General features: G+C 33.1%; 3 protein-coding genes across 3 annotated transcripts; 2 read left to right on the top strand and 1 right to left on the bottom strand.

The window, feature by feature from the left end:
* Positions 1 to 318: 318 nt before the first annotated feature.
* LOC113367534 (solute carrier family 2, facilitated glucose transporter member 6-like) lies at positions 319 to 1,193 on the top strand. The gene is made up of 2 exons (XM_026609133.1): positions 319 to 361; positions 544 to 1,193. Exons 1-2 carry the CDS (start codon positions 319 to 321, stop codon positions 1,191 to 1,193), a joined length of 693 nt encoding a protein of 230 aa, XP_026464918.1.
* A 67-nt stretch (positions 1,194 to 1,260) lies between these two features.
* Positions 1,261 to 1,866, top strand: LOC113367535 (facilitated trehalose transporter Tret1-like). The gene has a single exon (XM_026609134.1). It carries the CDS (start codon positions 1,261 to 1,263, stop codon positions 1,864 to 1,866), a length of 606 nt encoding a protein of 201 aa, XP_026464919.1.
* A 427-nt stretch (positions 1,867 to 2,293) lies between these two features.
* LOC113368169 (tyrosine-protein phosphatase Lar-like) lies at positions 2,294 to 12,539 on the bottom strand. The gene is made up of 19 exons (XM_026609738.1): positions 12,420 to 12,539; positions 11,606 to 11,716; positions 10,650 to 10,911; positions 10,348 to 10,472; positions 9,988 to 10,183; positions 9,548 to 9,752; positions 9,043 to 9,241; positions 8,809 to 8,916; positions 8,455 to 8,730; positions 8,080 to 8,348; positions 7,641 to 7,753; positions 7,272 to 7,549; positions 6,952 to 7,130; positions 6,541 to 6,745; positions 5,676 to 6,467; positions 5,491 to 5,601; positions 5,245 to 5,414; positions 5,029 to 5,164; positions 2,294 to 2,991 (listed from the first exon to the last, which is right to left on the bottom strand). Exons 2-19 carry the CDS (start codon positions 11,684 to 11,686, stop codon positions 2,923 to 2,925), a joined length of 3,774 nt encoding a protein of 1,257 aa, XP_026465523.1. The 5' UTR covers positions 11,687 to 11,716; positions 12,420 to 12,539; the 3' UTR covers positions 2,294 to 2,922.
* Between the last annotated feature and the right edge of the window lie 2,041 nt (positions 12,540 to 14,580).

The raw sequence follows: 14,580 nt of genomic DNA on the forward strand, positions 1-14,580 counted from the left end.
ACTCATGTTATAACATCAATGAAATGTACAATAATGGTTAATGACTAATTTTATTTCTATATTATATTCCCATCGTTTCTGCTGATAAATTCCAGTACTCACACACAGTTTGTACAAAATATTTCATCAATATGACTTATATTTTATATTCATTCTATTGGAATGAATTTGAAATAAAGTCATATATTCGGATAATTTTATTTTTGTTTTATTTAATCAGTCAAATGATTTTTTACAAAAATTTATTTTTATATTTTACTCATTATTTTTAGCTGAATCTTTTCTATAAAATATAGTAAATAGAAACGCTGAATAATTATGCCAGAGGCAAATGATCCTCTTAAAGCAAGAGACTTTTGCAGTACATTGCAGCACTTTCAGGTTCTATATATTAATAATAATTACATTTCTAATTAGGATTCATATATTCATATCAATTACTAATCATATGAGTTGAATCAGATTAATTTCTGAATGTATATGAATAAAGTGAATTCACCAACGATCAACTAATAATAAATATTTTACCTTGTTCAATTCTAGCAAATATTGGCGCTTTTGCTGCGGGAACTGTTTTAGCCTGGACGTCACCTGCAGCACCAGAAAGACTAAAATCAGAATACAAAATAGAAGTGAGCACAAATGAATATTCTCTAATCGGATCTATTGCAACAGTGGGCCTAGCTGCATCATGTCTCCCTACTGGAATTCTCATCGATATCATTGGGCGCAAATTGGGAATGCTAATAATGGTAATACCATTCATCCTTGGTTGGGCTCTAATCACTTGGGCAGCAAACGTTGGTATGATGGTTGCTGGTCGATTTATAATTGGATTCTCAGGTGGTACATTTTGCGTAGCCGCTCCGATTTACACGGCAGAAATTTGCGAGAGTGAAATACGAGGTGCTTTAGGAAGTTACTTTTCATTAATGCTTGCTGGTGGTATACTTTATGTATACATTATAGGATCTTTTATAAATTTATATATTTTAACTATAATGTGTTTGCTCGTGCCTATAATCTTTGCCGTGACATTCTTTTTTATGCCGGAATCGCCCATGTTTCTGATATCCAAAGGAAAAACAGAACAAGCTGCTAAGTCTTTGCAAAAATTGAGAGGCAAACATTATAATATAGAAGGAGAAATGAGAGCGATGCAACAGAATCGAGCTTTTAGAACAAGAAAATAAACTTCCATGCAGGAAAGCGTTTTCCACAAAGGCTGCCATAAAAGCTATTACAATTTCTATGTTTCTCATGCTGTTCATGCAATTTTGTGGAATAAATGCAGTAGTTTTCTACAGTTCATCAATATTTGAAGAAGGCGGTCTTATAAGTGCCGATACCGCAGGCATAATAATAGCAGTTGTGCAGGTTATCTTCGTCTTGGTATCAATAGTAATAGTAGATAAATTAGGCAGAAGAATACTGCTGATAATATCCGCTGTTTCAATGGCTTTGAGTTGCTTAGGCATGGGAACTTATACCATATTTTCTAAAAATCCAGATAATCATGATATGATATTAAAACTTTCTTGGGTACCCTTAGTAACTCTATGCGTTTATATGGCTGCATTTTCTACAGGATTTGGTCCTATACCTTGGATGATGATTGGAGAGCTATTTCCATCAGCAATAAAAGGAATTGCAGGTGCCATATCGACAACATTTTGCTGGATAGTAGCATTTTTTGTCACACAATCGTTCGGAATGATATCTGATCAATTAGGAAAAGATTGGCCTTTCTGGATCTATGGTACTGCATGTGTAATAGCAGCGATATTCGTGTATTTTTGTGTGCCTGAAACGAAGGCTAAGACTTTAAGTCAGATTCAGCTAATGCTCGGCAGAAGCAATAACTAAAATGTTTTAATTCTGCAACGCCCATTTATAAAATTTTAATTCTGATTTTATTTATTTAATATATCATTTACAAAGTCTCTATTTCTTAATTATATTTATATAAAAATTAATATTAAACATTTTAAAATAATATACTTATATAGAGTATTAAATGGAAAATCATAAGCATTTAAATACATCAATCAAGCTACCCAAAGAATGTCATTGTTTACATAATCTACAATATTCATTTGAAATAAAATGTAATTAATTTACAATACAATAAATGTTTTTATTTGTACAATTATAGCATAACAATTTTATTACCTAACTTACAATTACAAATATCTATCCTTAATGATATTTTGATTGCTCGCAAATTTCTCGATTCCATCATGAGATGAAAACTAATGATTAATATCAAAAAATGATATGATAATCGACACACAAAAAGTGTATTAGAAAAGCGAAGTATGGCAATCGATATAGACAAAATATATTGGAAAAAATATGTTTAAAAAATTATATTATAGATAGCTGCCTAATATAATACCATTCATTTACACCATTAAATTTCATCACTGTTTCAGTAAAGTTTCTATCAATTCACGCTCTTCCGCCTATTATAGGCACACTTGTTAATGTTCATAAATGATCCGGTTTCATTTTCATACCAATAAAATTATTTAGCAAAAATATCTGGAATTGTTTTAATACTAAAATTTCACTAAAAATTATTATTAGACTAAGCACTGTTTAAAGTATGGCAGTAATGTAAATAATAAAATTCACGCTTCGTCTGCTAATAAAAAATACTCAGTCTTACCATACAAACACAATTTGCTCAACGTGATCCACATCACCATGTTTACAGCATTTACAATGAATCAGATCATAACAATCTCTTATTTTAAAGTTGTATATACACTTAAAATGTCACAAGATACTTATTAAATACAGGGCAGGTCATTCTTTACATTAAGTATTTTCAAACGATGGATTTCAAACCAGGTGCGTGATGTACTCCTGTGAATTGAGGCCGGATTCGTTGTGAGTCGCGCCTCATACCAACACTTGTCAGTTGGTGTAATGGTCGAAGGACGCTAAGTACTCGAGGGCTGCGTGATAGCAGAACTGATACTGGTCCTAGAATACGAAATTTTGTTCTACACTTTCAGGAAATATACTTAAATACATCTATTTATTTGTTTATTGATTCATAAGCAAGACGATTCAATAAGCATTATTTCAAGCCTTTATCCTCCGATTTGGATGTATGGCATCCAACTATGGGGATCTGCCAAAAATTAGCAATTTACAAATATTACAACGTTTCTAAAATAAAATACTTCGACAGGCAATATCTGCTCCAAGATATGCCCCGACATGGTTAATTCATCAGAACACCAATACTTTCATCACAATCAGAGAAGAAATTTAAAGAACTGCCCTTAGCTACAAGAACAAAGTCGACCAACATGAAAATGAACTTATAGCATATCTGTATAATACCACGTACAATCTAATGACTGAACAGAATCAATTTAATTGAAGTAACACAATGGTCGATAACGCAATGTATTACTTGGTTTATGTTTCAACATACTAGGTATGTTGTAATTTTATATAGTTTATTCATTTTTGTATAATAATATAATATTTAAATTAGAATGTAGTATAAAAGTACAAAGCAAACCATTGGGTTTTCCTTCTAGAAAATGCCACTGTTAATTTCCAAACCAATTACTCAATGTCTATTCATAAACAGATTGTAATTTATGTGTAAATAAAAAAAATCAAGCTCTTATTCCAAGTCAGCTTAGTCAAAATAATATAGGGGACCATATTTTTTAAGTCAAAACCGGGATGACAATTTTTAGTTATGCTAATCCGGGACTTCATGCTAAATAAATTAAATATGACTATCCAAATGATATAATAAAATATAATTTATTTTTTGGATATATGTTTTATTCGCTTTTGATCCTTGTATAAAATTCTGTTCAATCTTCTTCATAATTAATTTGCAAAAATTAGCACGTGTGTCAGACAGCCAAATGCAATGTGAAAGGCTATTTTATCCCGTCGTTGGAATTTTGTATTCGACAATTTTCTCATTTATAACATATTGATTCATATATGCATACTCGTTGTTTTGTAACATAATATACATCATTTTTAGATATTTGATAGGCAGTTGTAATTTCTCCATCAAGTACATTTCGAAAACCTGGGACAATCCGGAACAAAATCTGAATCCGGAACAAAAATTACTTCTAGAAAAAACCGGGACACAGTGTGTAAATTCGGAAGTGTCCCGGCCAAATCAGCCATGTATGGTCACATTATAATAAGTATATAAAACATATAATAAGTATTTATTTCGCTTCTGAAACTAACATATGAAAGCATAAACATTTTCCGCGAGTATCGCCAATAGGTGACACAAATATGACTACCTGCATGAACCTGATAAAGGCTGTCACCAATAGACGACATCCGCATGACGACCTGTATGTATGGGTGATAAAGACTTATCACTCCGAGTGAAATTATTGAGAATTTCTAATTGTTATCGTAATTTTTAGTTTCTTAGAAGTGCAATATATAATTTTTTAATACATTTACAGTACTGCCCTAGGGCAGGTCCGTGAGCTGAGTTAAACTTCAATTCGTTTCAGGGAAGAATAGTGTGAGATTTCCCTTGCCATTGCCATTTCACACTGCAGCACCCAAAATGGGCTTATTTTTAATTGAAAACTTATTATTGATCTATATTTTCTAGTTATAATGGACATCGCTGCTGCACGACGTCAGATTGCCAGAGCGACGGCTTGAACTTCAAAAAATATATACAGAAAAAAGATTAAAATTAATAAAGTAATGGCAATCTCTAGCACTAAAATTAAGTTTGCTAATTTCTAGTATGTTTTTTTATCAATTTTGAAAACAGTTTTCTGGCTATTTTCCGGAAACTGTTGATCGATTACCATGTGCATATATTTTTTCTGAGAATTTTCCAATTTTACCGAAAATTGTAGGACTTTTATCCGCAGCGTTTCAGTATCACACGAAGTTCAACTGTATGTTAAATAGCCACAAATTTTGAGAAGAATCTAACACTTTATGTATTACATAACAACTCAAAATCGAAAATATCCCCAATAAATTTTTGCCACTTACCTCAGTTTGTACCATGGCAGGTCGTTGAGCCCGTAGAACTCGCACCGTTTGGAAAACATCTAACACACCTTCATATTGCATTCGCTCTAATACAATACTCAATGTAATGAAAACACCAGTTCGACCGACACCAGCACTGAAATTTACATAAAACGTAAAATAAACCCTAAAAGTCATCATTAAAATAATAAAACTTTTTATAGTTCGTATAAATACCTGCAATGTACTGTGATGGGTCCGTCTTGTCCAAATTGTTCCTTAGTTTTATGAACTTGTCCAATAAAATCGATAAAACCTTCTCCGCTTTTAGGTACGCCCTGTTCAGGCCAGTCAATGAATTGGAACTGCCTTACTGTCTTAGAAGAACCATCTCTTGCGTCGGTGACCTAATTTTATAAATAATAAATAGTTATATTTTTGATTTCTTGAAGTTTAATGAACACAATAAAATTAATACGTTACCTTGAATTCCCTTAATATATATTGTGGCATATTATATTCAGCAATAGGGTCTACGACAAAACATTGATATCGAACAGATCGGTCAGATGGCCAGTATTGAGCACATTTTTCCTATTAAAACATTATAATTAAATTAGAATCAGAAATTGAACTAATATATGTATATATAAAAGCAGTCAACTTACTCTTCCCATTTCCTTGAGTTTTGTCAACATCACGACTATCGTCGAATTGTGTTCCCAGAGCATTCTCCACAAATCGTCCGCAGTTTCTGGCAGAGGACCTTGAGCTGCAATATACGCGCTTCGGTATCTGTAGCCGTCCATAAAACTCGCATTTATGTAATCAGAGCCCTCCACCCCACGTAAAGGTGTCAGACAAACACGAGAACTCTCATAGGGAAGAATATGGATTAGACGATTTTTGTGTTTGTTGCATGGCAAATTGGCAGTAACGAATCGTGATGCATCCGTAGATTTTGTGCATGATAATCGTTTGAACTCCAATTCCATGCCAGTGACAGACTCTCCTGGCTCTGTTCGCATCAGGCGCTGTATGTGGCCATGTAAACCGCGGGCTGGTATCTCTGTGTTACCGCAGACGATCGCCTCGAGAAGTGCATCGTGTATGAAAACATACTGATCTTCTGTTTGTACCATATAGTTACGCTGAGCTCGTAGGCAGGTAACATGGCCGTAAATATCAACAGTTTTTTCGTGACGTAAACGTTCAAGCATGGAATCGATTACAATAAAGCAACCTGTTCGACCAACACCGGCGGAGCAGTGTACCACGACTGGGCCACAGTCAGCTGGTGTTAAAGCACGGACACGACGCAAAAATTGTAGGAATGGTGCTGGATGATCAGGTACGCCATGGTCGGGCCAAGCTGTGAACTGGAGTTGCTTAATTTCACGTCGTTCTGTAGCGCCTGTACGCTGGATTTGGAATGTTCGAATGCAATAAGCTGCAAGTTCCTGCAAAAAAAAAAACAAAATTTATTAGAGCATTGAAAAAAATCTATTAATTCCATATTTGGTTATTTCTTACTTGTACGTCAACTGTAGTGACAGTCATTTGGCCATAAACGTCTGAGCCTCTAGTTGGCCAATACTGGTCACACTTTATACGCGCTCGTTCTTCAAGTCGGGTCATCATCACAATAGTTGCAGATCGCAATTCCCAACACATTCGCCAGAAATCTGAAGCGGTTTCTTGTAAAGGACCTTGGGTTGCCACATAAGCATTGTTGCGCCTAAAATAAAAATTTAGTAAAATATTACTAAATGCTACATCATAATATTCATATAATAGAAACAAGATTAAATATCAGAATCAGATCGTTTTTGCCAAGACATTGGTATTATAAAAAGGCTTTGTCACACATTGCAAAAAAAAGTAATAAAACTCCGTATTTGCTGATATATTAATATGGAAAATTAAAAGTTTCTAATTATTTACCTGTATCCGTCACAGTAATTTGCATTTATGTAATCTCCTCCTCGGGATTCAGTTGGTTGTAGAATAACACGACTGTGATCATAAGCGATTACGTTTGCATATCGATTTTTAGGCTTGTTAACTTCCATATTAGAATGATCCCAAGTGAATGTTTGTCCAGTTTCGATACTTTCATATTCCTAAAAATTTCATTTAAAAATCTGTTAGTTTCATACATTTTCTATTTTATTTATATTTACACTTGTATGTGATATTACGAAGACTAAATATTGCACTTTCAATTTAATAATGATGGAATAAAAAAATCCTTTATCATTTACCTGTGCAAATTTCAGATTGTCATTAGCTTTAAGGCGTTCAATATGATCGGCCAATTCGGATATAGGTATTGGAGGATGTGACATCATTGCAGGAGTTTGGAAGTTTAATCTTCTCATTTCAACTGGATCTTGTGGTGTTGGTCCTGCTCCCAAATCGGCAGCCATGAGTGGGCGAGTAACTGCAGCCTGATCGGGTGCCTTGCATGGTCTATTGCGTCGTCTTGCTAAGAAGACCAACACCAGACAAGCGGATAATAATAGCGCTGCTATACTTGGGCCTGAAGAATTAATAAAAATAGTAGTTTTGCATAATAATTTAAAATTTACAACAGAACACTGGAAATTGTATACAATAATTATTTTACTCACCTACTATCCAAACAAGACCTGCTTCTTCGGTGTTGCGATTAACAGATACGTCTGGGTCACCTCCTGGTGCATTGGGGTCTGGTCTACGTGGCGGGTCACCTGGAGGTACTTCACGCATACTAAGCGATAAATACTCAGAAAATGGCGATGAAGTATATAAGTGCTTTTGAGGAGTGTCCACAACAGCTCGTACAAAAATACGGTAACGCCTATCTCGCTCCAATCTAATGGAATAAATAATTATTGAAAGCTATTTAGTCATTTGTATTGAGAATTTTATCAATAAATAATGTTAAAAATGAGTTCAGTCTGAATGAAAACTATAATAAAACGATGAATTTATTATAAAGTAATAAATAACACAGAAAAAAATTGTTGAAATAAATTGAGATCAGCAACAATAGGGTACAGTCACCTTCTATTTGTGAATCCATCATAAATATCACCACTGCCAAGATGGAAAGTGTAAGGAATGTTACGTTGAGGAAATTTCGCAGCAATATAAGGTGCGTCCAGGAGTGATGCTTTGGCCATTGATGCTGATGTTCCGGGTGCGCCATTATTATTAACCATTTTAGCTCCAGCAATCATTTCGTCCGTTAAAAATTGGTCAGGATGTTTGTGAGCCAATGATTCGTCTTCAGGAACAACAATTAGGTAATAATGAGATATTGGACCATATTCTTCAGAAGCTTGTGGTAATATGACCTGGAAAAAAATCACCATATTTAAAATAACACAAGATTAAATTCTCATATCCATATCTCTAGTGATTATATTCTATAGATCAATTCTCCTGTATTTGATTTCGTACCTGTATTTCTTCTCCATTAACGACACCGTAAAAATCAGGTTTGACCATGGGTTGCGGTGCAGCCATTTGTGTAGTTACAGTAATTCTAGCTGGTGGTCGGTACTGGTAATCATTTGGTACGGCACTTACATTGACGCAATACGTTGTGAATGGTGACAATTCGTCGATCATATGATTTTTGGCATGAGCAGGTAATACTACTTCGCGCCTTGGCACTGTTTGAGATCGGGTGAAACCTTGTGAATCAACGAATTCTTTGACGGCGTCGAATGATACCTAAAAGAAAAAACATAATATATGCAAAAATGCAATGCAAATGAAAGAAATGCAATTTTTTCCTTCCGTTATTATTACCTTATAATTTACAGGGTTTAGGCGAATTGGCGGAGACCAAGATAAAGTCATCGAATGAGTGCTGACGTCGTGCGCTCTTAAATCTAATGGCACATCTTCTGGTTTAACCTGAAATAGCATAAATAAAAAATAGATCAAAACATTGCAGTATATATTCATCAACATCCATTGTCAGTAGACTTTTAAGCTGCCTTGAATTACACCAGTAATTAATGACCTTGATCTTGAATTTACCTTAACATTTACTTTTTCCGACAGTCTCCAAAGACCACCATCTGAGGTTCTGGCCGCTACTGCCACACGATATGTGGCATACTTTTCCAAATTTACTAAATCAGCAGATTCCGTACGTGCGACATCTTTATGTTGCCATTCGTCCAAATCAGAACCTGCATCCATAGAAGCTGTTGCAGCAGCCATTGCGTAGAATACCCTGAAAAAAATAAGATCATTAATTGTTTTTTTCATTTGTTGGTCAATATTAAATTGAATATAGAATACTCAATTGAAATAATAGTATGTAAATATTATGGAGCTTGGGGTAATACATTGAATTTTAATTTGGTATCTCTATAGTATGCAAGTTTTGGCTGTAATTTTAGAGCAACTCTTGTCAGAGTAATACCTTGAAGTATGTATTGAGCAAATGTCTATATAAAGCCTAAATTTGTTGTTCTTGTCTCTTTTTCAATTAAAAATAAAGACTTTATTCTTTTACCTGTATCTTTAAGATATTTACCTGTATCCAACAACTTTTCCACGAGATGGAACGCCTTCCCACCATACTTCGGCGCTTGAATCAGAAGTTGCAACCGCTTGAACAGACATTGGGGCTCTTCCTAAATCGCGTTCCGTCCTTGCAGACACATCTGCACAATAAGGACCTGCTCCACGACTTGTGTGGGCTCTTACCCGAATTAGATATTCAGTATTTTCTTCCAAACCTGGAAATAATATTAATTATTTCATACATTACTATAACCGACTACTGCAATTTACCATGGTAGATACCTTGGTTTATACATTAGGAACAGAAGTATGTAGATACAACGAATCAGGACAAGTAGTAACTAGTTTTAATAAATGTGTAATACATTTAGTGATTTGTATACAAGGTGGTAATATAATTTCCAATTACATAGAATCATATCGATATTTTTATTATAAAAACTCTTTTACCTCCAAAGACAACTCTGGCTCCTTCGTCCACATTACTTCCAGCGGTAATATTTGCGGTATTTTCTGCTGCCACGGAACCATCGGATTTGCGCCTGAGCTGGGCATCATATCGAACAATACGGCCATTTCGATGTTCGCGAGTTGGTGGCAACCAGCGCACCACTATAGAATCAGGTGTTTGGAATCGAACTTTTACCTAAATAATTCATATATAATAGTAATCCAGTAAACTTACACAGTTCATGTAGACAATATGTTTTATATACTCCTTAAGATAAAATTAAAGTGATGGCAAATAATATGAGTAGATGTCGAATATAATCAGATGAATCAAATATAGAGACCAAATGAATATGTTACCTCTGTGGGTGGTCCATCAGGAGCTCCTTCTGGTGTTGAATAATATTTTACGGCTTCTTGTCCAACTCCGATAGCATTTCGACCAGCTACACGAAATTCATATTCCACGCCTCGTTCGAGATCACCTTTTAGAAACACATGAATAATTAGTATAAACTGTACCAGTAATTTTGTAGAATTGAGATTTGGAATATGTCATCATATTTTAAATAAATAACTAAAAATTCATTTCCATTGAATGTTATATTGCTTTTTTATCGTCACTATGAATACATATGTTAAGTTTCCTTAATTTATCATACCTATTCTTCTGGCCGTGATTTGTCCACCATTGATGTGTTCCTCTTTTAGTGGTGGTTGGTCTCTTACACCATGTCTCAATCGATAGCCTCTAAGTTCTCCGTAGGTCTGAGAAGGTTTACTCCATTCCAATTCTACAGTTACTGATGGTTCTCTTTCGATTACCTTCAAAGTAACATGAGGTCTGTGAGGAACGCCTCCTGGGGTCCGTACCATGACTGGAGGACTGCGATCGCCGTCACCTTTGCGAGTCAAAGCTGCCACCTGAGGTAAATAATGGATAAAATGATGTCGAAAATGTTAAATCAAAAATATTTTTGAACCTGTTCAAAACAAGATCTATCTGTTTTTCATCAGGGTTATTTTTACACAAATTACGATTAATATAAGCTTGTAGGCTTCGACGATATTGGAGATGAATACCTGATGATACAACATATCTTTTAATTCTAACATATTTCGTAAACTTTTCAAATCTTTACTTTTCAGTTATTTTAATGTATTTTTAATTTGCGAATGATATTGACAAAAATATTTAATAATTCAGATTGAAAGTAAAAAATAAGATACAACGTCCTCGACTCAAATTTGAGATCTTGGCCGAAATACTAGTCAAAGTTTAATATTTCTAATTCACTAATCTTTTAAGCATAATAATTTCGATTTTTACTTCGAGGTCCACAAGCGTGCCTTCAGTGCTGTGACACCCATGTGGAATTTATGTGGATTTCAGATTGCTCCCGACGCTCGGTGCTTACTAAGTTTGAATTTTTAGTTTTAATTAATTCAATTTACTAATTCGATGACTGTTACATAGAGCACCTATAAGAAGATGCATTTGACAATATTTTAATCTTACAGTTATAGAAATTAATAAAAATAGACTGATCTTAATACTGAAATTGTGATTTGTAAATATTTTGCATGCTAAATAATATAATTTATAACAAATGTAAACCTGAACACTGTATCTAGAATCAGGTTGAAGTCCAGTGACGTTTAGTTCCAACGCGGCGCCATCCAAAACATCAAATCTCATAGGATCGTTGAGCAGATTCTGTGTTTTACCCTAAAATAGTTTCAAAAATATTTAAATTGTTTATTACATATCACCTGAAACCTACTATAGAGTTAAGTATGAGGTCAGCTATACGTAAATAAATTAGTCTAAAATAATTAGTCCAATATACTCATAAAATCATGGAAAATCCTGGGCGCTAAAAATTGTGATAAAACTTTTCATGAAAATACAGTCGTTACTGGTAAGGCCCACTTGGTATATTCTCATTCGCGTAAATATTTTGAAAAATTGAATTTATCCATTATTTATTCGTATCAATCAAACAAATCCAGAAAATACTTTCTTCTGAACTAGTAAAAATTTTTGCACAGAAAAAAATATGAAAGAACTACTAACATAATATAACAAAGTTCTATCATTTGAATGCGTTAATACAATTGCAAAATAAGTTATATAGGTAAATAAACAGTATTGCAAAAAAAAAATGTAAGAACCATGTCCTTTACGTAAAAATCTTACAATTGAGTCAAAAAATTAGACTAATTTTGTAATTACGACTGTTTCACAAAGTTGGATAACTTTCCAATTCTAAACGTGTACTGACTCAAAAAAGTACTAGATGATATAACTTAAAAAATATCAGACAAAATATTACCAAGTACGACTATGGTAGGGCACGACTTGTACCTTATTATTTTATGAATAATTTTTTAACTTTAAATAATGAATAATTTTTTAAAATTTTTATTACCTCTTCTTTAACCTCTTGGACATGAACGTGATACCCTCTAATAACACCATTACGATCCTTTTCCAGAGGCGGGCGCCAAACGACATGTATGGACGTGGAATTCAATGGGGTCACTTTGACTTCTTGGGGCTCACCAGGCACTGTTATTTGATCATGGGGCAAATCAGAAAATGCACTAATCTCGGATTCATTTATTTTAAGATTTACAACTTGCACGCGAACGAAACGCTTAGGTATTCCTTGGCATATATTTGTAAATAATGTGCTTGGGGATACCTGTGCGCACCTCATGCATACATGATCGACCACGTAATGATAATAAAATTATTTATAAAAATTATAATTTACTTTCGAACAGTGTTTAAAAGACTTATGCAGAAATCTTAGAGCGTAATAGTGCAAACGAGGCTATTGATAGTCTCAAAAATGTTGCAGTGGCTCCAATAATAAATCATCTAAAAAAATGTACCATTTAGGAATATATTTAAAAAAATAAATAAGATATTTTTCATCAGTATTACGTGTGATCATTTATCTCACAAAACCGATTGTTTATGAACATTATCTGTACAAATCCATAAACAACCATTTTTGGACATAACGTATCAAATGCACATCTACTTCTCAATTCACTTATAAATAATAACAAAAATAATAAAATCGTCGAATTTTCAAATCCTCCTAAATCCATATTCATTATTTACACAGTACAAACGCTTCGTGACATTTGAATACCAACACGAAAATATTTTTCGTAGGATAACAAATAAATTCGAATAAGAATAACAAGATACATTTTTTTAAATTTACTCTCTACACATACCTGTACTGCTCACTTTTGGTAACATTTAACAAATTATTTATATATTTAAACATTTATAATATTATGAACAGTTGCATTCAATATGATAACTAATTTTACTTCGATTTAAATTTACTTATACTTAAACTAAATAATAATATAACCATGCACTATTGTATCCTAAGATTGAAAAATTTACCAAAATTTCTAATTTATAAAATTTAATTAACTATAAATAATCAATAAAATTTTATTTCGTTTCTGAGTTAATAATTCGTTGGTTTAATGTTTTTTACCTTGGCTACGGATGCATTGAGATTTAGAAATAAAAATTTAAATAATCGATTATTTTGAAAAACATGATCATGTTAAAAAATATCACTAGCACAGCAAATGTTAGAAAGAAGAAAATGGAGGTGTAGCTTCGAACTGAGATATATATTATTCAGATATAGGTATACAATTTTCTTTGAAATTTTTTTGGAAAATAATTTTGTAAATTTTCGAGTTGAGTTTGAAGCTGCACCTTAGTGCAAACTGCTGATCAAACCAATTATTGGCATTAATTATTATATTCGAAATGTGTAATATTTTTGGTAGGTAAAGAAATTATAAAGTAAGTGCTTGCATAATATATTTTACAGAAATAATTAAATAAGATCGCAAATTGATTTTAACCCTTTCACTACGTGAGTGTTTTCCGCAGAAGTGACACTGCTGTACGGAACAGCAAGCCGCAAAAAACAACGTATTTTAAGGATAAAAATCATTATCAATATAAATGTATTTAAAAACTAAAAATTAAACCTGGAAAAAACCTGAAATTTTCAATAATAAATTAGAATACTCAATAAATTAACTCAGAGTGATAAATATCAAAACAGTCAATGACGTCGATCGTTATGCTGATGCCGTTTAAAGGCGACACTCGTACACACAGGTAGTCGGAAGGGTTAAAATATATAAAGTATATTAGGTGTCATATCGATTCACTCTTTTATAGCCGGATAAAATTGAAAAATAAAGGATCACATATATATACGAGTATATAAGGTGACCATATTTTTAGGCCAAAACCGGGACGGCAAATTGTTGTTATGATACTTGAATATAATTTTGATAACAAATGCTATTCAATTATTTGAGGATGCAATAAAAAACTTTTTTTTAAACAAATCCATTTTTATGCAGAATTACTGACTTTTAGTAGGAATCATTATGTTATATTTTTCATGTACATATACGTTTTCTCCGTTTTTAAGCCTTCTATATAATTCTATTCAATTTTCTTCGTAATTGACTTACTTAGTCAAAATTCAAATGTTCAAAAGGTCGTCCTCATGATTTTTGCTAATTATG

This window comes from Ctenocephalides felis, unplaced genomic scaffold, assembly GCF_003426905.1.
Source record: "Ctenocephalides felis isolate EL2017-DRISC unplaced genomic scaffold, ASM342690v1 CF-g0.4_SCAFFOLD_01170, whole genome shotgun sequence".
Lineage (NCBI taxonomy): Eukaryota > Metazoa > Arthropoda > Insecta > Siphonaptera > Pulicidae > Ctenocephalides > Ctenocephalides felis.